The 24,988-nt window shown below is 44.5% G+C and overlaps 1 protein-coding gene across 2 annotated transcripts in view; it reads left to right on the forward strand.

The window, feature by feature from the left end:
* Nucleotides 1–18,494, forward strand: part of UBAC2 (UBA domain containing 2) — a 163,659-nt gene extending 145,165 nt beyond the window's left edge. Inside the window, exons 8-10 of one of the 2 annotated variants that reach the window (XM_084621083.1) lie at nucleotides 446–568; nucleotides 7,272–7,345; nucleotides 14,682–18,494. In XM_084621083.1, coding sequence (XP_084477209.1) covers nucleotides 446–568; nucleotides 7,272–7,345; nucleotides 14,682–14,718 — 234 coding nt within the window. In that variant the 3' untranslated portion in view covers nucleotides 14,719–18,494. The remainder of the gene's footprint in view (nucleotides 1–445; nucleotides 569–7,271; nucleotides 7,346–14,681) is intronic. The other variant, XM_084621084.1, reaches the window with a different exon arrangement.
* Nucleotides 18,495–24,988: the final 6,494 nt, after the last annotated feature.

Below are 24,988 nucleotides of genomic sequence, written 5' to 3' on the forward strand. Positions count from 1 at the left end.
GATCCTGCAGTCAGTGCATGGAACTCCTGTCAGCTACACAGAGCAAGTGAAAGATCAGGTTTTATGTCTGTTGCAACAGAAGCAGTCAAACCTCTGTTTACTTGGGGAACAAGAGACCAGAACTCAGAGTTGCTCTCTTTCATGGTGGTGGGCTGCAGCTCCTTCAACACATATGGAACACTAACATGAGCCTTAAACAGGAAATAAATACAACAGATAGCTCCTATTTGTTAGTATATGTTTCCTTAATGTAGCAGAAACATTTTGATTAATTAGTAAAGCAAGAAAATATACCCTTTTGAGTACTGTAATTATTAAAGACTATGATATTATAGAAGTTGTTGTTTGAAATAAACATTTTATTCAATACAATTGATACAAAACTGTCAGTTTTTTATATCCTTTTTGGGTTAAAGGACTAATAATAATAAATATCTGGTTTCAGGGCAGGGTGATTAACTGGAATCGACTCTTTCCTCCTTTACGTCGTAGACATCATGCAAATTATCAAGATAATCGCCAGTCTGAGCAAGAGGCACCTCCACCTGCTGAGGTTTCTGAGGAACAGGTAAATATTTTTGTATTTTAAAACATAATTTAAATGGATGAGGGGTTGGCTACATGTACCATTTATCATAATCTGTAACATTATACTGTGGTAACCCTCTATACAGTTAATATGTTGGTAGCTCAAACGAGAATACTAAATGACAGTTACAACATAAAGACAGATTGAACTAATGCAATTGCGTTTATGGGATTAGAGCTGCAAATTTATTTTAGAATTTCTGGCTTTGTATATAGCTTTTTTTAAAAAACAACCAGCTAGTTTTACTATTCAAATATGGTAAACAAATGGAGAATGGCAATTGGTTCGCATTATTCATGTTGAATATGGGTGGAGCTATTATTAGGGAAGTTTTGATTCTCCTTCATTGAGCTTGCCCTCTAAAATTTCCACACGCCGTCATGTATACACATCAAGCCACATAACACAAATAAAAATTTTATGCCAGCTGTGAATGGCTACACATGTGCAGTATAAAACTCAGTAAATACAGTTCTGTTTCATTAAAATAAGACAGGAATTGCTATGTTCTTGGAGTGCTTGTTTATGTCCATTCCAATTAGGTGTGCGTGTGTCACGTGCACAGACTTTGGAAACTTTTTCCCTTAGCTGCTCCCATCGGGACGGTGGGAGTCCCCTAGAGTGGCGCCCTTATGGCATTGTATATAGTACCCTGCTGGCCCAACCCCCCTTCAGTTCCTTCTTACCGTCCCTGACGGCGCTGGAACTTTCTCTCTCTCACTTGCGAGTTATCCCTTAGCTAATTTGGTTTTTCTAGTTAGAGTTGTTCTTAGATAGTCATCAAGTTAGTTAGATACAGTTTGTAGTTTTAGGTGTCTGGGAGTTAGTTCCAGCACCAGCCTTGGGCTGCAGGGAATGCCGCAAGCCCAGGATTTAAAAGCTTGCGCCACTTGCCACACGTCTATGCCTAACAGCGACCCCCACGACTCCTGTCTCTGGTGTCTGGGAGTGGTGCATCAGGCTGAGCACTGCAAAATCTGCAAGGCCTTCAAGCCACACACTAAGAGACTTTCATCTTAAGCAGCTGCTCATGGAGGCCGCGCTGCAACCAGTGGGCCCAGACCACCTGGTACCAGGCCCGGGTTCCTTGGTCAGAGGTGTCCTGGCATCGATGCGTGATCTGGCACCGCAAATCACCGGCACCAAGGCATGCCAACCAACCGCTCAACCTCTCCAGCACCGGCTAAGTGTCATAAGGAGGGGGAAAGAGGGCACTCCCCTCAAAGAGCAACCAAAATGCTTAGAGAGGCTCCTGGCATGCAAAAACAGGATGCAGGCCCCCACCAGGAACGGGCACCATCGACTCTGGCACCACAAGCCCCGTTGAATCTGGTGCCCAGCGACTTCAGTGCCAATGAGTGGCTGGAGGAGGTCCTGGAACACCCCTCCATTCCTGATACATTTGAGGCAGCGAAGAACGTCATCGAGCTGTCGGCGCCAAATCCCCTCCCATGCAGGGAGAAGCCTCCAGCACCACCCAGGCAGGTGCCATCCAGAGGGAAACCAGCAGTGGTGTGCCACTCAAGGTCACCGATACAGCACTGCTCACAGCACCGTTCCCGTTCAAGCTCGGCGTAACGCCACTCCCCGGCACCCACGACCCAACGCAACGTTACAGCACTGGAGGCCGACGTACCCACGGCACCCTCGTCAGCGACTAGGCACCGTTCCATGATGCCAGCAGTCGCCCAGCACCGGAGCACAGTGCCAACTACCTCCCCAGCACCACATGAGAGACCTCGGTCCTGGGACACCTTGTACTGTTTGCGGTCCCGATCATCTTGGCACCAGTCCCCAACTCACACCTCATGGCATCCTGTGGCTGCTCAAGGATCGGCACTGCCTTGGTCCTCTCTGTCAGCATCCTCCGGCTCCGAAGCCAACTCCAGTCGCTCTAATTACATCAGGCACCAGACCGTGAGCAGCAGAGAGTCCCACACAGTGTGGCAGCCACAGTGGCCACCTCCAGGACAGTGGCCTTTCTGGACCCCATGGGCCTATCATCAACAACAGGGCACTCTTTCTAGAGCGTCTAGGTCTGGGCACTCTACGCGACGCCACTCTAGGTCACCATATAGGCACACCTTGAGGGTGAGAGAGGCCACACTCTCTAGACCGCCCTCGGATCCCCAAGAGCAGCTGACAGTGACAGGTCCAGTGCTCGCGCTGTTACCAAGACAGGCAACATCTCAGGAGGTGGCAGCCTCGTTGGGCCCTGACGCAGCCCAGGACCATGAGGACTTACAGGAAGGTCAGGACAAGAGCAACCAACAGCAGCTCACGTCCTCCTCTTCCCCAGATGAAGCGGTGGCGGGTACATCAGTTTCAGGACCGCCACTGATCAACCATAGGGCCCACCAAGAGCTTCTCCGCAGGATTGCCCTCAACATGGGCCTCCAGGTGGAGGAAACTGTCGAGCAGGAGGATCCGATGGTGGACATCCTGGCTCCTGGAGGTCCCTCCAGAGTTGCGCTCCCTCTGATAAAGACCATACAGAGCAACTACAATACAATCTGGCAAACCCCGGCCTCCATCACACCAACGGCTAGGGGGGTGGAAAGAAAATACTTCGCCCCATCCAAGGGCTACGAGTTCTTGTTCTGCCACCCTACTCTGACTTTGCGGCCAGAACCATAGCCTCAGGAGTGGTCATGCGGTGTTCAGCGTGGTTACAGGTGTCTGGCCTCCCCCCAAGATCCAAAACACCCTGCAAGACCTACCCTTGGAGGGCTTGGGCCTCTTTTCGGAGCAAACTGACTCCAGGCTACACAGCCTTAAGGATTCTAGGGCCACACTGAAATCTCTAGGGATGCATACACCAGCAAACCAGAGGAAGCCCTTCAGGCCCCAGCCTCTGCAGCAGAGGCAGTACCAACCTCACCCCAGGCACAACCCATGTCACAGACAGGACAGAAATACTAGGTGTAGGCTGTCAAATAACATGCCTGACCAAGACCAGAATAAACCCCAGCCAGGGAACAAGCAAGGGTTTTGAAGGCACACTCGAGGACAGCCTACCAACCCAGTTCCAGGATCTATTCCCCTGGTTTTTAAACCGGCTATCCCACTTCTACCGTGCATGGTCCTGTATAACATCGGACCGCTCAGTCCTACGCACGATACAGGTGGAATACTCCCTCCAGTTCTCCTCCTTCCCCGTCCCTCTTCAGGGACCTCTCTCACAAGCAACTTACTTATGCAGGAGGTCTGTTCACTCCTCGAGATGGGGCAGTGGAGAAGGTTCCCCATGATCTAAGGGAAAAGGGATTTTACTCCCGTTACTTCCTAATTCCCAAGGCAAAGGGGGGTCTCCGACCCATTCTTGACCTTCACAGACTCAACAAATTTATGGTCAAGCTCCGGTTCCACATGGTCTCCCTAAGCACTATCATCCCGTCACTGGATCCAGGAGATTGGTACGCTGACCTCAACATGAAGGATGCCTATTTCCACATTGCCATCCATCCGGCACACAGATGCTTCCTCCGGTTTGTAATAAACCAAGAGCACTACCTGTTCACGGTGCTCCCGTTCAGTCTGTCCTTAGCCCCCCGCGTGTTCACCAACTGCATGGCGGTGGTGGTGGCCTTCCTGCGAAAAAGGCAAATTTGAGTGTACCTGTACCTCGACAACTGGCTACTGACAGGACGATACACGGACCAGGTACAGTCCCAAGTGACAATTGTCACCTTTCGCAGACTGGGGCTCCTCCTCAACATAAACAAGTGATCACTCATACCTACCCAAAGGATAGCGTTCAGAGGAGCGGTCCTGGATTCAGTACAGGTGAAAGCGAGCCTTCCAGAGCCCAGATTTCAAGCCATAGAGCAAATTGTCAGGACAATGTTACAATACCCCACCACGACTGTCAGGAATTAGCTAATAGCACATATGGCAGCCTGTACATCCATGGTCAAGCATGCCAGACTGAGGTTCAGGCCCATATGGGCATGGCTCGCAGCATGTTACTGCCCGTCCTCAGACCCCCCCGAACCTGATAGTAACAATACCGGGCAGGTCCGAGAGTCCCTGTGTTGGTGGCTGGACTGACCAGTAGTCTGTGCAGAAGTCCCCTTTGCTGTGCCCCCTCCTTCTCTGACGCTAATAACGGACACATCGGATCTGGGCTGGGATGCACACTTAGGGGATCTGAGAACACAGCGTCTGTGGTCGCAAGACGAGATACCCGTCCGTATCAACCTGAAGGAGCTTGGAGCGGTTCGTCTGGCGTGTCAAACCTTTCACACCACTTTGCAAGGTCACAGCGTGAGAGTCCTGACAGACAACACCACTGCCATGTTCTACATAAACAAAAAGGGCGGAGCTCGCTCCTCACCCCTCTGCCATGAGACCCTTCTCCTCTGGGACTTCTGTATATCCCAGTCCATTCAGCTGGAAGCATCCTACCACCCCGGGGTACAGAACAAGCTGGCAGATCACCTCAGCAGCTCCTATGAGGCTCACGAGTGGTCAGTCAGATCAGACATCATACAGTCAGTTTTCCAAATGTGGTGTTATCCCCAAGTAGATCTCTTTGCCACCAAAGACAACAGACAGTGCCCTCAGTTCTGCTCATTTCAAAACCACAGCCTGGGTTCAATTTCTGACGTGTTCTTAATACTGTGGGGCGAGGGGCTGAAGTATGCCTTCCCTACAATCCTGCTGGTCCACCAGGTCCTGCTCAAAATTCTCAGGGAGAGGGTGATGGTAATCATGATTGCCTCGTCTTGGCTGTGGCAGCATTGGTACATGACTCTCCTAGAGCTGTCTGAAGACGCACCGATAGTCCTGCCCCTCTACCCAGATCTGATCACACAGGACCATGGGTGCCTTCTCCACCCGAACCTACAGTCTCTGCACATCATGGCTTGGAAACTCCATGGCTAAATCCCATGGAGAGCCAGTGCTCTCAGCCAGTGAGACAGATTCTCCTTGGTAATAGGAAACCTTCTACCAGGGCAACATATCTGGCAAAGTGGAAAAAGTTCTCCTGCTGGTGTGAACCCAAACGTATTCCACCGCTCCAGGTTTCTATCCCGATTTGTTCTGGACTACCTGCTACACCTCAAGCAACAAGGCTTGTCTCTTTCATGTATCAGAGTGCACCTGGCAGCTATCTCAGCTTTCCATCCAAGGGAATCTGGGCATTCGGTGCTCTCAAATCCCATGGTGGTGCGCTTCCTTAAGGGACTGGAGGGTGTACCCATATTCTCGTCTTCCAGTCCCAACCTGGAATCTGAACCTGGTCCTCTCCAAACTCATGAGCCCATCATTCGAACCCCTGGCCACTTGTTTCCTCCTCTACCTTTCATGGAAGGTAGCGTTCCTGGTGGCCATTACGTCGGAAAGGAGGGTCTCTGAGCTGAGAGCTCTCACCTCTGAACCCCCTTACATGGTGTTTCATAAGGACAAGGTGCAGCTTAGACTGCATCCTAAATTCCTCCCCAAACTAGTCTCCCAATTCCACATGGGACAGGATATTTGTCTGCCAGTGTTCTTTCCAAAGCCCCATACAAGCCCATAGCACCACAGCTTACACGTGCTGGATGTTCGAAGAGCCTTCACATTCTACATAGAGTGCACGAGATCTTTCCACACATCAACCCAATTGTTCGTGGCCATAGCCAGTAGAATGACGGGCCTTCCAATTTCTGTGCAACGCATATCGCCCTGGATCACAGACTGCATTCGCATGTGCTATGAGTTGGCCAAGGTCCCAGCCCCAGCAATCATGGCCCATTTGACCAGAGCGCAAGCGTCTTCGACTGCCTTTCTGGTGCAGGCCCCATCCATGAGATCTGCAAGGCAGCTACCTGGTCTTCAGTGCATACATTCACAGCCCATTATGCCATCAACCAGCAGGCCAGAGATGATGCAGCAGTTGGCAGGGCTGTCCTCCAATCAATTGTTCCATGACTCCTACCCACCTCTGATGGTAAGCCTGGAAGTCACCTAATTGCAATGGACATGAATAAGCACTTGAAGAAGAAAAGATGGTTACTTACCTCTCGTAATTGTTGTTCTTCGAGATGTGTTGTTCATGTTTACTACAATACCCATACCCCTCCCCCTCTGTCTGAGTCAACGGCAAGAAGGAACCGAAGGAGGGTTGGGCCAGTAGGGTACACACTGCCATAAGGGCGCCTCTCTAGGGGGTTCCCCTGCCCTCCTGACAGGAGCTGCTAAGGGAAAAAGTTTCCGACATCTGTGCACACAACGTGCGAACACCTAATTGGAATGGACATCAGTGGAGTAAGGGCAGGGGGTGGGAGCCGGAGTGAGGTTGGGGACTCGGGAGAGTGGGGTGGGAAGAGACAGAGAGAAGGCAAGGCTTTGGGGGAAGGAGCAAGGTAGGAGCAAGGGGCAGAGTGGGGGTGGAGCACTTCCTGGGAAAACTAAAAGTTGGTGCCTATGCCCAGAGGTCTAATGATCGTTTCCCTTTTCCTCTCAGAAAGCTTTTTCCTGGGGTGGGATGTAGTAGAGCAGTGGGTCCTCCAGCAGGGGATCACGAAGACCTGGTAAACCCCATCTAGGGTGACCAGATGCAGGGCTGGCCTTACGATGAGGCGAACTGAGGCAGCCGCCTCAGGTGCCAGACTGTCGGGGGGGGGGGGCGCCACTAGGACCCGGAGTGTAGAAAATTGTGTCTGCTGCTGGTGCATATGTATTCTCTCTGCTCTAGATGCACAGAGATGGTGGAGTGCTGTGCTGGAGGAAGGAGGGCACAAGAGGCGTAACAGGCAGGCAGGAGAAAAGGTGAGAGGGAATAACAGAAAGCGGCAGGAGCTGCAGGTAGAGAGAGAGGAGGAGGAGCCTCTTATGTACCTCTCTAGCATCCCCAGGAGCCTGGACTGATGTACCTCTCTAGCATCCCCAGGAGCCTGGACTGATTAACACTAGCTTCTCTGGGAGTTTCCTGTTTCCTGCTGCTTCCCTGAGCCCTCTTGAGGAGAACAGACAGTCAACTGAATTAGTAGGAGCCAGTTAGGGCCTTAAGACGCTGATATTTTCCCTCACTCAGGCCCTGCTACCAGCCTGCTTATTTGTCCCCTTCAATTGAGCATTGAGAGCCACTATAGCTGGCACAGAACAGCAGTCATGAGTGAAAGAAAAAAATGACCCTCTGGGGCAGCATTCAGACAAAGAAAGAAAGCAAAGGAAGCTTTTCTATCTAAGCAGGAAGGAGCTCTCCTGAGATATATAGACACAAATGTTCACGGTGAGCCTTCCGACCCCAGTGAGGATGTGAGTGGTGAGGAGATGCCTGATCTTCCAGTTAGCCAGAGTGCAGTTGTGCAGCTACTGCACCATCCACATCTCCATCTCCAATGGATGTAACCATGCACATTCCTGAAGAAAAGTGTAGATCAGAGAGAGTGTAGGTGCAAGAAACAGCTGCTGCTGCTGCTGAGTTTAGTTCCGTAAGTCTAGATGATCCAGGACTGTGGACCCACTTGAGCAGTAGCCTGAGGGACTTCCTTGTCCTGCATAGGCTACAGCAAGTGAAAAACTTCATGTTCCCCAAAGACAATGAAAATAGAAGTTTCCATCCAACACATTACTGGCGTGAAATCCCCAATGGTGACAAAGTGAGAGGCCATGGCTTATGTACTCAAAAACTCAGAATGCTGCATACTGTTTTTGTGGCAAACTCTTCCAGTCTAATATTCCAGCCACATTGGGTTCTATAGGAACAAAGGACTGGAAAAATCTGGCTAGAAATCTGGCATGCCATGAGAAGACAGCAAATCACCAGAGAGCATTCCATAGGTGGAAAGAGCCTGAGATGAGACTAAGGTTAAAGGCCACCATAGATGATCAGCATCAAGAGAAGATTACATCAGTCTCTTTACTGGCAAAATGTTCTGAAAAGGCTCATTGCCATTGTGAGAATGCTTGCTACCCAAAACCTAGCACTGCGCAGCACTTCAGATCAGTTGAATATGCTGATGCTATACTCCAGGAGCATCTAAGAAGAGTCGAGACACCACTGACTTCCTGAGGAAACTACAATCCATCGGTGATCTTCCTGATAACACCATCCTGGCCACTACGGATATAGAAGCCCTCTACACCAACATTCCACACAAAGATGGACTACAAGCCGTCAAGAACACTATCCCCGATAATGTCACGGCTAACCTGGTGGCTGAACTTTGTGACTTTGTCCTTACCCATAACTATTTTACATTTGGGGACAATGTATACCTTCAAATCAGCGGCACTGCTATGGGTACCCGAATGGCCCCACAGTATGCCAACATTTTTATGGCTGACTTAGAACAACGCTTCCTCAGCTCTCGTCCCCTAACGCCCTACTCTACTTGCGCTATATTGATGACATCTTCATCATCTGGACCCATGGAAAAGAAGCCTTTGAGGAATTCCACCATGATTTCAACAATTTCCATCCCACCATCAACCTCAGCCTGGTCCAGTCCACACAAGAGATCTACTTCCTGGACACTACAGTGCTAATAAACGATGGTCACATAAACACCACCCTATACCGGAAACCTGCTGACCGCTATTCCTACCTACATGCCTCCAGCTTTCACCCTGACCACACCACATGATCCATTGTCTACAGCCAAGCTCTGCGATACAACCGCATTTGCTCCAACCCCTCAGACAGAGACAAACATCTACAAGATCTCTATCAAGCATTCTTACAACTACAGTACCCATCTGCGGAAGTGAAGAAACAGATTGATAGAGCCAGAAGAGTTCCCAGAAGTCACCTACTACAGGACAGACTCCAGCGAGAGACTGTTGAATCGGAATTCATTTGCAAATTGGATACAATTAACTTAGGCTTGAATAGAGACTGGGAGTGGCTAAGTCATTATGCAAGGTAACCTATTTCCCCTTGTTTTTTCCTATCTACCCCACCACCCCCATTCCTCAGACGTTCTTGTTAAACCCTGGATTTGTGCTGGAAATGGCCCACCTGGATTATCATACACATTGTAAGGAGAGTGATCACTTTAGATAAGCTATTACCAACAGGAAAGTGGGTTTGTGTGTGTGGAAAAAAAAAATGGGGGGGGACCTGGATTTGTGCTGGAAATGGTCCACCTTGATAGTTGTTGGGGACACTGGGGCAAGGCCACTAGGTAACTCGAGGGGATGGAAGACAACGAGTGTCGATGAAGCATATATATGTTGCAGAGTCAGACTGCCTGAAACTAAACAAGGCCAAACAGGGCAGATATGGAAGGAAAATGCTGAATAAAGCAGTTTTATGTATGGTTTAACAAATGATACAGAGAACAAGGGAACTAGCTGGGAACTGGATTGGCTGGCTATATGGATACTTAGGGCCGCTTGCTATTGGATAAGTATGCTGGAAAAAAGGATGTATAAAAGCCTGTGTAACTTCCTGCTCTGTGTGCAGGATTTGAGATCTTATTCTCCCTGTACCCTTTTGCAGCTGCAAATAAACTTTTCTGCTTCTCCACCCCGTTGTGATTATTGGGTGTAGCACACCGGGTAGCGAACCAACTCCAGCTGTTGCTTAGCCTCTCGGCACTGGGTGCCGGCAACATTATCATACACACTGTAAGGAGAGTGATCACTTTAGATAAGCTATTACCAACAGGAGAGTGGGTTTGTGTGTGTGGGAAAAAAAAGGGGGGGGGGAAGAAAACCTGGATTTGTGCTGGAAATGGCCCAACTTGATTATCATACACATTGTAAGGAGAGTGCTCACTTTAGATAAGCTATTACCAGCAGGAGAGTGGGGTGGGGGGAGAGAAAACCTTTTGTAGTGGTAAACACCCATTTTTTCATGGTTTGTATGTATAAGAACATCTTCTGTATTTTCCACAGTATGCATCCGATGAAGTGAGCTGTAGCTCACGAAAGCTTATGCTCAAATAAATTGGTTAGTCTCTAAGGTGCCACAAGTACTCCTTTTCTTTTTGCGAATACAGACTAACATGGCTGTTACTCTGAAACCACCAAAGAAATGTACACACACCACTACCCTGGAAAAACAATTCAAAATGAGATCATACAGTTACTGGCAACAAAAGTCAAACAGAAGATTGTGGCAGATCTGAAGTCAGCAAGATATTACTCTGTTATTCTGGATTGCACTCCTGACATCAGCCATATGGAACAAATGATTTTAATGGTGCGTTTTGTAACAACACCAGAACCTAGTGAAAATGTCCCTGCAGTGGTGACTGTCAGAGAGCATTTTTGAGAATTTATTGACATTGATGATACTACAGGAGCTGGTATGACAAATGTGCTTCTTAAAAAGCTGGAAGATACGGGAATTGCGATAGCTGACATAAGAGGTCAGGTCTACGATGATGGTGCCAACATGAGAGGAAAGAACAGAGGAGTGCAGACACGGATCAGAGAGTTAAACCCTTGAGCTTTTTTTGTCCCATACAGTTCTCATTCATTGAACTTGATGGTCAGTGATGCAGCATCAGCTTCTAGTGAGGCTGTTGAATTTTTTAATGTAATTCAAAGCATCTGTGTGTTTTTCTCTGCATCAACTCATCGATGGCAAACTTTGAAGCAACATCTGGGAACATCCTCTCTGACACTGAAACCGCTGAGGGCCACAAAATGGGAAAGTCGAGTGGAGGCGATAAAGCCTATCAAACACCAAATTGGGAAGATAGATGATGCCATAGTTGCCATTATGAAGGATAATGCTATGACAGGAACTGTTTGTGGGAGAACAGTGGCAGAGGGAAATGGAATCACCAGAAACATACATAACTTCAAAATTCTGTGTGGCTTAGTGTTGTGGCATGACATGCTGTTTGAAATAAATGTTGTAAGCAAGAGACTCCATGGTGTTGACCTTGATATATCTGGAGCAATGGAACAACTGTACAAAGCAAAGTCATACCTACAGTCTTACTAGTGAGATGAGGGATTTCCAAATGTTCTGAAGAGTGCACAGAGGTTGGCAGAGGAACTTCACACTGAAGCTATTTTCCCACCCATTCAAGAATACAAGAGTCACCAAAGAAGAAGACATTTTGATTACGAGGCATGGGATAATTCCATAAGAGACCCCAAACAACAATTCAAAGTTGAATTCTTTAACCAGGTGCTAGCTAGTGCAATACAGTCAGTTGAAGAACGTTTCGTGCAGCTCAAGGAACACAGCAATATATTTGGGATGTTGTATAATATTCCAAAACTCCTCACTATACCTGAAAAAGACCTACACCAGCAATGCACGGACTAGAGACAGTGTTGACACATGATGACATGCACAATATTGATGCAAGTGGTTTAGGGGATGAACTGAAAGCCCTTTCAAGATACATGTAGGCGAGATCAACTCCAAAGGTTGTTCTGGAATATATGTGCACAAATAAGATGACCGCCCTCTTTCCAAATGCTTTTGTTGCTCTGCACATACTTCTAACACTTCCTGTAACAGTTGCCAGTGGAGAAAACTTCAGCTTGGAGAAGCTGCTAATAAAAACACATCTACGCTCCACAATGACACAGGAGAGGTTGGTCGGCCTTGCAACCATCTCAATAGAGCATGACCTTCAGGAAGCAGTTCAAATCTTTGCAACCAAGAAGGCACAGAAAGCACCACTTCGATTATTCAAACAGATAAAAATGCCAGTGTTTACTGTGCAGACAAGAAAAGTTACATTTGCTGTTCAGGCTTTTAAAAGTTAAGTGTTACTTAACATTTTTGAACAAGGCATTTTAAATTGCTAGTTCTCCTTTATTGGGGTAGGTAGCAGAGCAGTACCAGGAGAGGAGTAGAACAGGAAGAAGTCAGAATTGAGACCTTTCAAAGTTTTGGCCCACGCGAGGGGGCATGGGGGCATCATTTGAGCTCCCCGCCTCAGGTGCCAAAATGTTGTGGGCTGGCCCTGTCCAGACGTCCTGATATCCCGTCCTGATCGATATTACAGGTTTTTTCTTATATAGGCAACCTGGGAGGAAAATAAGTATTCTAATTTTTCACACTTGCTATTTGGTCATCATTCCCCACACAGGGACTTTTAGATGCTGCTGGTTATGAAATCTAGTTTGATGTGAGACTATTGTTGCAAAGATGTCAAAAGTAGCATAATTCATTCTTCCCATAAAGATGAGACATAAATGTTGCATTTAAAAGGGACACTCACACAAAAATTATCAGTGACCTATTTGACAACCTGACAATTTATTAGTTTTCAAAACCTTTAGTAATATATGCATAGATTAAATCAGAGAAAAATATTTTTGAAATCCAGGATAAATGTTACAATACTGAAAGTACTGCCAAAAAAACAAAATGCAGCTTTCTTGCCAACATCCAGTCAAAATTATGTTCAGAATATGCAGTCTGCATTTCCAGATACAAATGCTAGGTTCACTCTATTTACACTATTTAACGTTTTTATCAATGACCTGGAAGAAAACATAAAATCACCACTGATAAAGTTTTCAGACAGCATAAAGGTTCGGGAAGTGATAAATAATGAAGAGGACAGGTCTGGATAACTTGGTAAACTGGGCGCAAGCAAATAATTTGCATTTTAATATGGCTAAATGTAAAAAATACACATCTAGGAACAAAGAATGTAGGCCATACTACCATGATGGTGGGTCTTTATTCTGGGAAGCAGTAACTCTGAAAAAATTGGGGAGTCGTGGTGGATAAGCAGCTGAACATGAGCTCCCAGTGCAACGTTGTGGCCAGAGGGCTTAATGTGATTGTTGGATGCATAAGCAGAGGAATCTCAAGTAGGAGGAAATAGGTTATTTTACCTCTGTATTTGGCACTGTGGTGACTGCTGTTGAAATAAAGTGTGCAGTTCTTGTGCCCACAATTCAAGAAGGAGGTTGATAAATTGGAGGGATTCAGAGAAGAGCCATAAGAATGGTTAAAGGATTAGTTGGTGATAGATAGATAGATTCTAGGAGCTCCATCTATTTAATTTAACAAAGAGAAAGTTAAGCAGTGACTGGATACAAATATTTGATAAAGACCTCTTCAGTCCAACAGAACTGTATAACAAACTCCAATGGCTGGAAGTTGAAGTAAGACAAATTCAGACTAGAAATAGGACATAAATATTTAAAATGAGGGTAATTAACGATTGGAAAAACTTACCAAGGGTCATGATGGATTCTTTATCACTGGCAATTTTAAAATCAAGATTGGATTTTTTTTGTTAAGACATGCTCTAGTTAAAAAGGAATTATTTTGGGGAAGTTCTGTGGCCTGTGTTACACATGCGGTCAGACTAGGGACCACAATGTCCCTTGGAAATCTATTAGTCTTGTGATGCAGGAAAATGCATATTTGCTGCTGTGCCCTAGAGGGAACAGGCAGTTGCACTGATACCTACCCATCTCTCAATGTTTCCTTTTGGGGAAGGGCAGTTTTAATCTTCAATGCAGGCTCCATAGGGACCTGCCAGTGGAGGAGGAATCAAAGTATCTCCCAGCCTGCTCGTGGCTTCCCACTTCTGGGGCTATGCTGTCTGGTTTCAGGCCTTATCCCCCAGTAAGAGCGTAATAGTGAGTGCTTCTGCTGCCATGACCATTTGGTGAATTTTGCCAGAAATTTTAGTTTACTGTCAGCTGTGATTGGAATAAAAATAAAACTATTTCAAAAGAAATCAGTCAGATTTTCACTTATAACTAAACCCAATAAAAAAATGTAGATTTTACAGTTCCTCCAGCTTGAAACTGGTATGATTTATCCATCTAGGTATTGAATCTATCACACTGTGTTATAACATAAAACAAAACTGGATTTAAATGCAGTGCTGTTTGAGTCAGCATGTATAAAAGAAAGTTGGCATGCAAAAAGTTAGCCATCAAAATTATATTGTAGCACGTGAAAGATGCTTCTCAAGTACCTACTCACCACTGGAATTACTGTTTTATTGCAAACTGTATTTTATCAACTGCAGTAATGTTTTTTGGCTCATCCAACCACGCCATATCAGATAAGTGTTTGATATTTAAAAAAAAAAAGACCTGTCATTGCACAGACTGTTCAGTAATAAACCGTACGGTTTTGCTGCTATATGATAACTTTAAAAGGAAAAATGAATAAAACTGTGATTAAAGGTGTTCTTTTTTATTTCTCTTACAGGTTGCACGACTTATGGAAATGGGATTTTCCAGGGTAGATGCTTTGGAAGCTCTGAGAGCTTCAAATAATGACCTTAATGTAGCTACCAACTTCCTACTGCAGCACTGATGATCGCTTCTGATAAAAAAAACTTTAGTTGATATGTTTATCTACCAGCAGAAAGAGGATCAAAGCCACCTGCTGGATAGACTCATAAAGAGCAAAAGCCAAGAAGAAATGTCTACTATACGCAATATTTCAAAGTAGTGTTAACGGATGACACTGACTGTTCCTAAACCCCCAAATAAAGTGGTGGTTACTGTTCTGGTTATTCTTTAAAAGTAACTTGTATCTCTATATGTTACATGATATCATCAAAATTTATTTTAAAAAATTTGGTGTCTTTCTCTTTTAAATCAGTATTAGAGATAGTATCATTATTAATAACTAGGAAATACAGAAGCCACTCAAACTGCTGCAAACAGCTAAATTTACCTATCAGGAAAAATTACAATTACAAATTTTTCAATTTCTTTGCTCTAAAACTGTAACTCTTATTTAATATTTTACAGTATTTTGATTTTTGATCACAGTAATGAGAAAATGTTCAGATGTGGTGGGTAATGTTATTTCCATAAAGAATTATGGGACTAACATGTCATTCATCAAGAAGTTTTATTAATGTTTGTAATATTTTCTCTCTTTCTCTCAAAATCCTTTTTAAATAAAAGTTGTCATTCAATACCATAATTCATGTAGGATACCAGAACTGTTATGTGCGTATTGCAGGTTACATTAAGTGACCGGTATAAATTTAAACTATACAAATTGTGTAGATGACTATACAGATCAGACAGCATGAAAATACTTGAATGGAAGTGGTAAAAGGGAATTAGCTGATTACAATAAAATCAGGCCTGACATCATTCATTTGATTTGGGCAGATTTCCATGGTAACATGATGGATGTGTTTAGTTTAGTGATGCTGTGTGTTTGTTTGGTTTTTTGAGCAGCCTATACATTTCTTTAAAAAAAAAATACAAACCAGGCAGAGAAAAAGACCATTCTTCTGGTTCTGTCTGGTCTTAGTTTTCCACTGTTATAGATGCAGACCACCCTCGGTGTACTGTTAGAGGCTGCACTTACTGTCAGTCACTGACTGGAAGCCTAGCCTTTGGAAGGATTGACTCAAGCCAACAGGAGTCTAATGGCAGGGGTGCAAGAAATGGGTTTTAGAGTTTAAAGTGATAAATATACATATGTCACCTCTTTTTCAGAAGTGCTGTGCCTCCCCAGCTTGGGAGTCACTGGGTACTCAGCACCTCTGCAAATCAAGCCAGTTATTATGGAGGTGCCAGTTCTAGCTCCATAATTAAAGTTAAGTTGAGTTTTGCACTTAAATGTATAATATATACATGTGTAACATGTATTTTATATATGTGTATACTATATGTATTATACATATATGATTGAGAACAGCACTGAAGATGTCGTGGAGAATGAAGTGGGAGGAGTAAGAAGTTGGAAGGGAAGAAGAGAACAGAGGGGGCAGAGAAAGAGGAGGGGGAATTATATTTTAGAAATCAAAATGAGGGGATAATTGGGGTTTCTGAAAATGGCAGCTTTACAGTATTCTGCAAAATGAACAGAAAATAACATCAGATTTTGTTCACATTTAGGTACATAATGTACTTACAATACAGATTATTGTGCTCATGTCTTAATTTCCATTGGACTGATTAAGAGATTTGAAATGAGAGACCATTATTTTATCTTGTGAATGTTGTAACGTGAGGTATTTGCATGCAGCTACAGTCTTTTTGTATACTCTTCCTGCGTTTTTAAGTGAAAGATTATTTTGTTCACATAAAGATGACTGACATTTTTCCTGCATGGGTTAAGGAGATGTCTGGAGTCTGCTAAGTCTGAAAACTGCCTGGATCATAAAGAGAAGCCCCGGAACCTTAAAAAGAATCTGTTCAAAAACAGTATGCTGATTTGCAGCTCACTTAAAACTTTTGGAGTATACGTCTAAGAGGTCATACTTTTTTATTTTAAAACACGTCTAAAGTATCCCCATCATTATCAGAATAATTGTAAAATAGGTGGCCATAAATGGTGATAAATAATTGCAGATAGAATCAGTTACCCATGGACAGAATTATTTATTTATATCTTACCCAGTGTAAAAGTAAAAAATTAAATATAACAGAGACCCTTCCAGATACTGTCCTACTATAGAAACAAGGGCCAATAGAGCTGCATCCAGATTCTATACAGATTTTACACTCAGAATTTGCAAGTATGTAATTAGAGTGCAGTTTAGGACATTACTAGAGTATTTGCAGATTAATATTCTGTATGTCTAAATATTTTATTTTTGTTTTATATTGCAGTAGTATCCTGGTGTCCCAATTCAGACCTAGGTCAATTGTGGTAGGCACTCTATGAATGTACAAACATAGTGGGTGAAATCCTAGCCTTGCTGAAGTCAACGGCAAAACTCCCATTTGACTTCAAAGGGGCCAGGATTTCACCCAGGGCCCCTGTCTTAAAATGCTTGCAGTCTTCTATAGTCTTCATACAAAAACTTTTTTTTCTTTTTGATCCCAGACTCTACTGAAGAAATTTTCAAGGTGATTCATTCAGCAAAGTGGGACTTGTAGAAATTAGAGCTGGAAAAGGTCTGTTGGGTCACCTGCTGTAGACCATCTCCATTTATGTGCAAGATAGTTCCTTAGAGCATATTTACTAGTGCTTTGTCCAGTCTAATTTTAAAAGTCTGAAATGATATGGTTTCCATGTTGAGTGCACTCCAGACATTTTTTGAAGAGGCAAAAGAAAGAGTCTGCCCTTTCCCTTTAGCAGAAAACAAATTGATTTTCTGTAGGAAAAGGCTGCAAGGACGAAATCCAGGCCCTGTTGAAGTCAGTGGCAAAATTGTCATTGACTTTATTAAAACCATAGTCTCACCTGGAGGGTACGTCTACACTGCAGCTGGGAGCCTCCCAGTATAGCTAGGCAGACTTGCACTAGATTCACTTGAGCAAGCTCGCTAAAAATACCAGGGTGGACATGGCTCTAGCCACCCGAGCTCAGACCTAGTGTGTCGGGTGGGCAAGGAACCTGAGTGCCGCCCAAGCCTCAATGTCCATGCTGCTGCTGTTAGTGCACCAACTCGAGTCCCGCTAGCACAAGTCCACCTGGGCTGGAAGGCTTTCTCCCAGCTGCAGTATAGACAGACAGCCTCAGAGTCTCAAGTAGTGGTCGCTATTACAGATTTCACTAAGGCTAAGAACATTCTTTAATGATGAAGCTTCTGTTGATCAGAATAATTTATCAGAGTGAGATCTTTACCTGTTGTATGGTATTTGGGAAATACACATAGCTTTCCATGGGATGACTGCAGAACTCTACAGTGGGAACAGCAGGTTCCCAGGGTCTTTCCTTTGTTTTAAGGTGCAATATGATGGAGCTCTCTCCAGAAAACATTGTACTTGTCAGAAATGTCCTCCTCTCACAGTATAGGGGACAGAGATTACTACCTCTCAAATGATTACATTTACAGTAACATTTAGCTTCTTATATACATAGCTGTGGTATGTAGTGCCTATTGATGCCTTAAGAAACTAATTATTTAAGCAAAAGATTATGTGCAGATATTTTTGTACAAAACCAAGCAAAATACATTCTAGGAGTCCGAGACACTTGGCAAAATACTCAGCCATCTTACATATGTGGTTATGATGCTGTATATAACTCTGGAACGTTTTATTGTGGCTATAATATGGGTTTGTTAAAAGAAAATTAAAAAGATGCATTCCAGGAATCCTCTCTCTTTTACTGTATGTGTGCATTTATTGTACTTGTGTTTAACTATATATCAGAGGTGCCCAAACTTTACAGCACTAGGAACCACGCTTGATACTTTGCAATCTAGTTTGTCTATGAACATGCACAATATTTTTTTGTATTTGTACCGACCTTGATAAATGAATAGAAATCAATTGTCAATTCACTAGAGAGAAAAACCTGGCATTGATTAGCTTGATTTTACCATATAATTTCAGGGAGAGATGGCCATTGTGTAAGGGGACACTAAAACTCAGTGGGGGTGTTTTGGTTGGCTAGCTCCCAGTACCAAAGGAAAGGGGAAGGGATCAATGGGAAATCAGGAGCCTGAGACTGACAGTCCCCAGGAACAATGGGGAGAGGCCGATGCTCCAGGTCAGCCTGATTGACAGGGCAGACAGGCTAATGAGGGAGTCAGGAGGCCAGGGGGGGTCCTGTCCTCTGTGTGAGCTGGAATTGCCTGGGTGAGACAGAGTGGGGCCGAGCTAACAAGAGAGCAGGGGTCCAAGCTGAGCTGGGGAGCAGAGCTGTGCCAGCCAGAGGGGCCAGAAAAGCAGCCCAGGAAGCAGGTCAGTGCTGGAAGCAGTGTCACAGAGCACTCCTGTGCTGGGAGCAGAGCTGTAGCAACCAGAGCCAGAGGGGCCAGAGAAGCAGCCCAGGTTGCTGGAGGCAGAGCAGCAGCAGCAGCTGTGCTGAGGCAGAGTGGAGGTGGGGCTGGAGCAGTCCAGAGCTGGGTACGGTGAGCAGCTGGGGACAGCGAGGGGGCAGCAGGCCAACGCAGGGAGACACCCCCAGCCAAGACGCCTTGCAGGCCAGACTTGGAGGGGGATCGAAACACCGACGGAGCGTGGGCGACTCTGGGAAGAAGGGCCCTGCCTCCTAGTGCCTGAGGGTGTGTGGGCACCACCAGAGCAAGTGTCTGACCCACAGCATCCTGGCAGCACAGCGAGGGCCTGAGACTTGTAAGGAACAGACTGAACTTCCCTTACATTCCAGAGACACTGGTTGTGATGTTCCCTTGCCACAGAGTGGGTTCTGTGTTTTCCTTTAACCTTTCCCATTTTTTCCTTTTTTTTTTTAAATTGATTGCTGTGTAATAAATTGTATTTGCTTTGAACTGTATGTAACGATCAGTGGATCAGGGGAGCATCCAGTGTGGAGAGAGCACCCCAGAATGGGGACACCCTCTTCCCTGTCCTAAGTGACCAAAACGAGGTTGGGGGTCAAGCCCCCCAGGAATCCTGGGCCCAGCCTTGTTGGGGTTACGAGGACTCCACCACACAGCAGAGTGGAAGGGGAGCCCTTGAGGTCAGGCAGGCCTTTGGGTAAAGGAAGTGGGAGCCAAGGACTCAGATCCTTTCGCTAGCCCACTTCACTGGGGTAGTGTATAAGCCATGAAAGTTCCCCACAATAGCGGGACCATTCCCCCGCTTACACTTGGACTAATATTTTTTTAGAGCTGATCAAGAATTTTTCAACAAAATATTTTTCCATTAAAGTTAGATTTGTCAAAACCAAAACTTTTTGCAGGGAAGAGTCAATTTAACACATTTCTCATTTAAAAATTTGTTTGTAAAGGAAAGTTTCAAAAGTGTCAAAATGCCCTGTTTCAAAATTTTCCAAATGAGAAGTTCAATTTTTTGTTCAAGGTCACATTTTGATTTGAAATTTAAGTGATTTGTATTAAAAAATTTAAAAAATATGAAAAGGTCAAAATTGAAACATTACATTTCAAATTGGTAGAAATTAAACATTTTGTTGGCCCCAAATTTATTTGTTCTAGTTTCTGAGCATTTTCAAGATGTTGACTTTTTCTCATTCCAATTGGGACAAAAAGCTTTTAAATCTAAAAATTTTTGCACAATGAGAAAACAATTTCCCCTCAAGCTCTTTATTTTATACATCCTCAATTATCTGGTAGTAGTATATTAGTGTTTATTGTATACATTAGCACTTCAAGTTTACTTTTTGTAAGGATTAAATTTTAAAATGTATTTTAGCTTTAGAAAATGGATTTCTACTGTTGGTCTAAAGCAGGGGTCTCAAACTGAATTTACCTTAGGGTCACTGCCAGTCCTCAAATCCTCCCAGTGGGGCAATAATGTCACTTATACCAGCCAGAACCCGCCCCCCAAAACTCTGCCCCTCCCAAAACTCCGCCCGCCACCTGCCTAAGGCTCTGGGAGGGAGTTTGGATGTGGGAGGAGGTCTGGGGTAGGGGATTGGGGTGCAGGCTCTGGGAGGGAGTTTGGGTGGGGGAGGGGGTCTGGGGTGCAGACTCTGGGAGGAAGTTTGGCTCTGGGACGGGGGACGGCGTGCTGCGCTTACCTGAGGCTCCAAGTCAGGGCAGGCCAGGGGGCCTCTGCGTGCTGCTGCCCCCAGGCACCGTCCCTGTAGCTTCCCATTGACCGCAGGGGCGCTTGAGGCGGGAGCAGTGCGTGGAGGCACAGTCCCATCCCACCCCGGGGCCGCAGGGAGGGGCCAGCAGCCACTGGAGCAAGCAGGCAGATGCCACTCAACTCCCCTGCGCTGCTGGGGCCCCTGGGGGGGCGCCCGGGAGTGGCATAGGGTGAACAGATGTCCCAATTTTATAGGGGACAGTCCTGATTTTTGGGTCTTTTTCTTATGTAGGCTCCTATTACCCCCCACCCCCGTCCCGATTTTTCACATTTGCTGTCTGCTCACCCTAGGGCGGCAGGTGGGGCCAAGGGAGAGATCCGTCCCCAAAGCTGCTGGAGTCCCACGGGCCACACTGGGGAGGTTCATGGCCCGCGGTCTGGGAGTTTGAGACCCCTGGTCTAAAGAGTTGCAGCCAAATAATTCTCATTTTGAAAACTGCTTTGATTATGGTTGCAAAATCAAACAGCTAAACACTCTCAAAGTACAGCCCCTTATTCAAAGATGAGCTGTTAAATTACAGAAGTTCAAAGGTTTCAGAGTAACAGCCGTGTTAGTATTCGCAGCTAAATCTTGTTTGTCTGATCTAATGAAAATTGGTGAAACACTGTGGCTAGTTCAGTGTTCAAGAGGAGCCCTCTCTTGGTTGACAGAGGAATGATTCAGTTTCACTCCATTCCTTTGTATATGGGATGGTGAAAAGACAGTGAGCACTGAAATCACAACTTACACTGTTCCACAATAAAACAAAATAGCAAAAAGAAAGTAAAAAACAAATCTTAGGTTTTCTACAGTGTTGTTACCCCTACCAGCGTGGGTACTTTTATGGCACTCTCTCCCAGACTGAAGGGAGAGAGGCCTGTTACATAGATGACCCAAGGCCACTCCCCCATGCCCAGCAAGCCAGTGTTCTTCCTGCAGAAGTGTGGGAGACTTCTCAGTTCATATGCCATCAGAGGGAACTACAGTACTACCTTTGTTTTCCATCAAAGTTAGATTTGATTTACCTTTGGGATCAAATTTCCTATAGAAAGGACACAGAAGACCTACTCTTTTGTCCCTTGCTGTTTTTGAAGATTTGTTTGGAGTGTAGGGGTGATAAGCTGCCACCTTTGCCACTTGCATATGCACCTCAGAAAAACTGGAAATATTTCCTTCAGTCGCCCCCACTCACCTGCCCAGAGTAGTAGTATAGGGGCTTATTACTTGGGGACAAGGAACATACATTGTGTGTAAATTTGTTTTTGGATGGCAGCATTTTATTGTCATCTCACAAGAAATGTGGTCTCTAAATCAGCAGTTCTCCAACTGTGGGTCAGGACCCCAAAGAGGGTCATGACCCTGTCTCCAGAGGTCTCCAGGGCTGGCTTTAGACTGGCTGGGATCCAAGACCAAAGCCGAAGCCTGAGCCCCACCACCTGGGGCTCCAGCTTAGGCTTCAGGTTATAGGCACCCTTTGGCTTTGGCCCCCACCCTGGGCAGCGGGGCTTGGGTGGGCTCAGGCTTTGGTCCCCCCTTGTGGTGTCGTGTAGTAATTTTTGTTGTCAGAAGGGAGTCCTGTTGCAATGAAATTTGAGAACCCCTGCTCTAAATTAAACATTTTTAATTCAAAACATCTGAAATGGTGGGATAAATGTGTGTTGTACAGAAGTTATTTTTCCAGAGGATAATGTTATCTCATCCCCAGACCTCCCTGTTCAAGCTGTGCTCTCAGCTATTAGCTTAATAGCATGAACCATCACCTCCGAGACTCAAACTGGGAAGGGGGCAGGGTTGAAAGGTGGTCGTACTTCTCTAAGTTCCACCCATGCAAGCTGCCAGAGTGAGGAATGGTTCAGATGTTGTACAGATGTTCAGATATGATTGTGCATGCTGTCAGCGCTCCACTGGGTTCCAGGGCGGGCTTGGCTCCCCCTTGGTGAGTCTTGCTAAGTCACTTGGGCTTTGACTGCAGGGAAGTTGGTATTATCTCCAAAATGTCACCCACTCATGGTGCCAATAAGATATTCTGGTGCAGATCTATGATCCTCTCCTTCCTTACTTCCTTTTATGAGCAATAAAATCATTCAAATGCCCAGAGACAATGATTTAAATGTCAGCATTATTAACTCACACCTCCCGGTGCAGTTCTCATCACTGAACTATTTTTTCAGACTCGGGAAGATATTGTTTCATTAGTTACACTTGGTTCACATTTTCAAGGTTTTCATTGCAATCATAACAGCTAGAGATTTACTATTAAAACTGTTATATATTATTATTATTACACTGCTGAGATTCTGAAGCACAAAATTGCAGCATGGGAGAGGAGTCAATATGCTACACCACTGCGTAACGGCCCAGTTGAACCCTACCTGTTGCCATTAACTAGTCACCTTTGCTTCCTCACCTAAACAGGATAACTCTCAGGTGTATTGTATAAAAATCAACTGCCTGTCTGTCAGTCACTAGTGAAACATCCCAGCTCTAAATTAATTTGATCAGATGACAAAAAAGATACTCTCTTTCTTCAGCCTTCTGCCTAAATAGCTATAACACCCTCTTGGAGGCCCTGTGGTACTACAAAGTACTTCTTGCCATTGTAATTTCTCCTTAGGTAGCCCTCACTTTTATATTTCCCTCCATGACCACAAAGATTTTGGAGGGTCCCAACTTCTTTTTCCTCTTTTAAAAAACTCCTTTTGCTTCATCTGCTAGTCTACCATGCATGAGTTCGTTAAGTCATCTTTCATTTTAACTGTATCAAAGCAGTACAAATCATGTAACGCTGAAATGCCTCTTCGAGCATGAATTCCTCCAATGCATTTGACTCCTCCTCATTTTCAATTTCATCCTATGAATACTGAGAGTCTGGTCAAAAACAGCACAAATGCTACATCTCCCTGCCTTAAAGTCTGTTCTGGATTGGTGTCTAAAAAGGCCAGTGAGAAAGCCAAACTGGATCTGCCTCCAAGCAACTTACTAGTTGACAGCTTCTTACCGGCTTTGCTGTCATGGTTGCATCAAGTGCAGGAAAAAGATCAGGAAACAGTTAGATTTATATTGTGTTTGAAGTTGTTGGTGCATAAGAGTCATGCACGTGGACTCTCTCTGCACAAATTTGCTAAAGGAAATATCAATTTGCACAATGTGTGCATATAAAATATATACAATTATATACGTCTATACAGACACCCAAAAGTCTATGCTCTAACCTAATTTGAAAAACTACAATTTTTTCCTTCTTTCTGTTAAAACACAATTTAGTATTACAACAGGTTAGATCCTAACAAGTTAGTTTAGAAATATCCAACTGCAACTGCAATATGACTTTATAACTTACAATTGTAAATTAATCTTAATATGAAAGTCATCAAATATCATTAATAATTGTTAATACTTTTTGAATACAGACTAGTAAATTTTAAAATTAAAGGGATACTGTCAACTTTAAAAATCACATTTTGTAGGGAGATTTTCAATAGGGGAATATTTATAACCTCAAAAAAGGGAAAGTGGTTGTAAAATCACAAATTTAGCAGGTGGAAGGTCTAATATCTGAATCTACTTTTTCTCTCTTTTTTTTTTTTATTTCATTGACTAGATTTCATGTTGATGGCATGCCTTTTAAAACTCTTACTTTTTTTGGTCATATTCTTGTCTGGATAAGAATTAAAGTTGATATAATTGGGATATTTTCTGGATGTGAGACCTGGGTTCTTTACAAGTAAATTTTGCAGTCTGCTCCATGAAAATCATGTTTAAGATATTTTGAATTCATACTGAGTAGCAATCATGGTTTTGGTAAGAACCTATTTTTCTGTCAGATTGCTATGATTAACTGTAAATTAGCAATTTTAAAAATGTTAAAAGAAAATGTACTCTGCATTCTCCAGTTAAAGAATTCTACTGTACTGTGCTGTGACTTAAAAGATTCACGCATGACCACTAGGTGGCAATACTGTTTTAGGGCTTAGTTCTGGAGGCATTGAAACATACAAATAATAGTTGTACTTCTATTTCAGGTTCACTACCTAGAAGAAACAAAGATTTTAAAGGTAAACTGATATCTATATTAGGTTTTAATTAGCTCTTTCAGC

Source organism: Lepidochelys olivacea, assembly GCF_965140295.1.
Source record: "Lepidochelys olivacea isolate rLepOli2 genome assembly, chromosome: 1".
In the NCBI taxonomy this organism is placed as follows: Eukaryota; Metazoa; Chordata; order Testudines; family Cheloniidae; genus Lepidochelys; species Lepidochelys olivacea.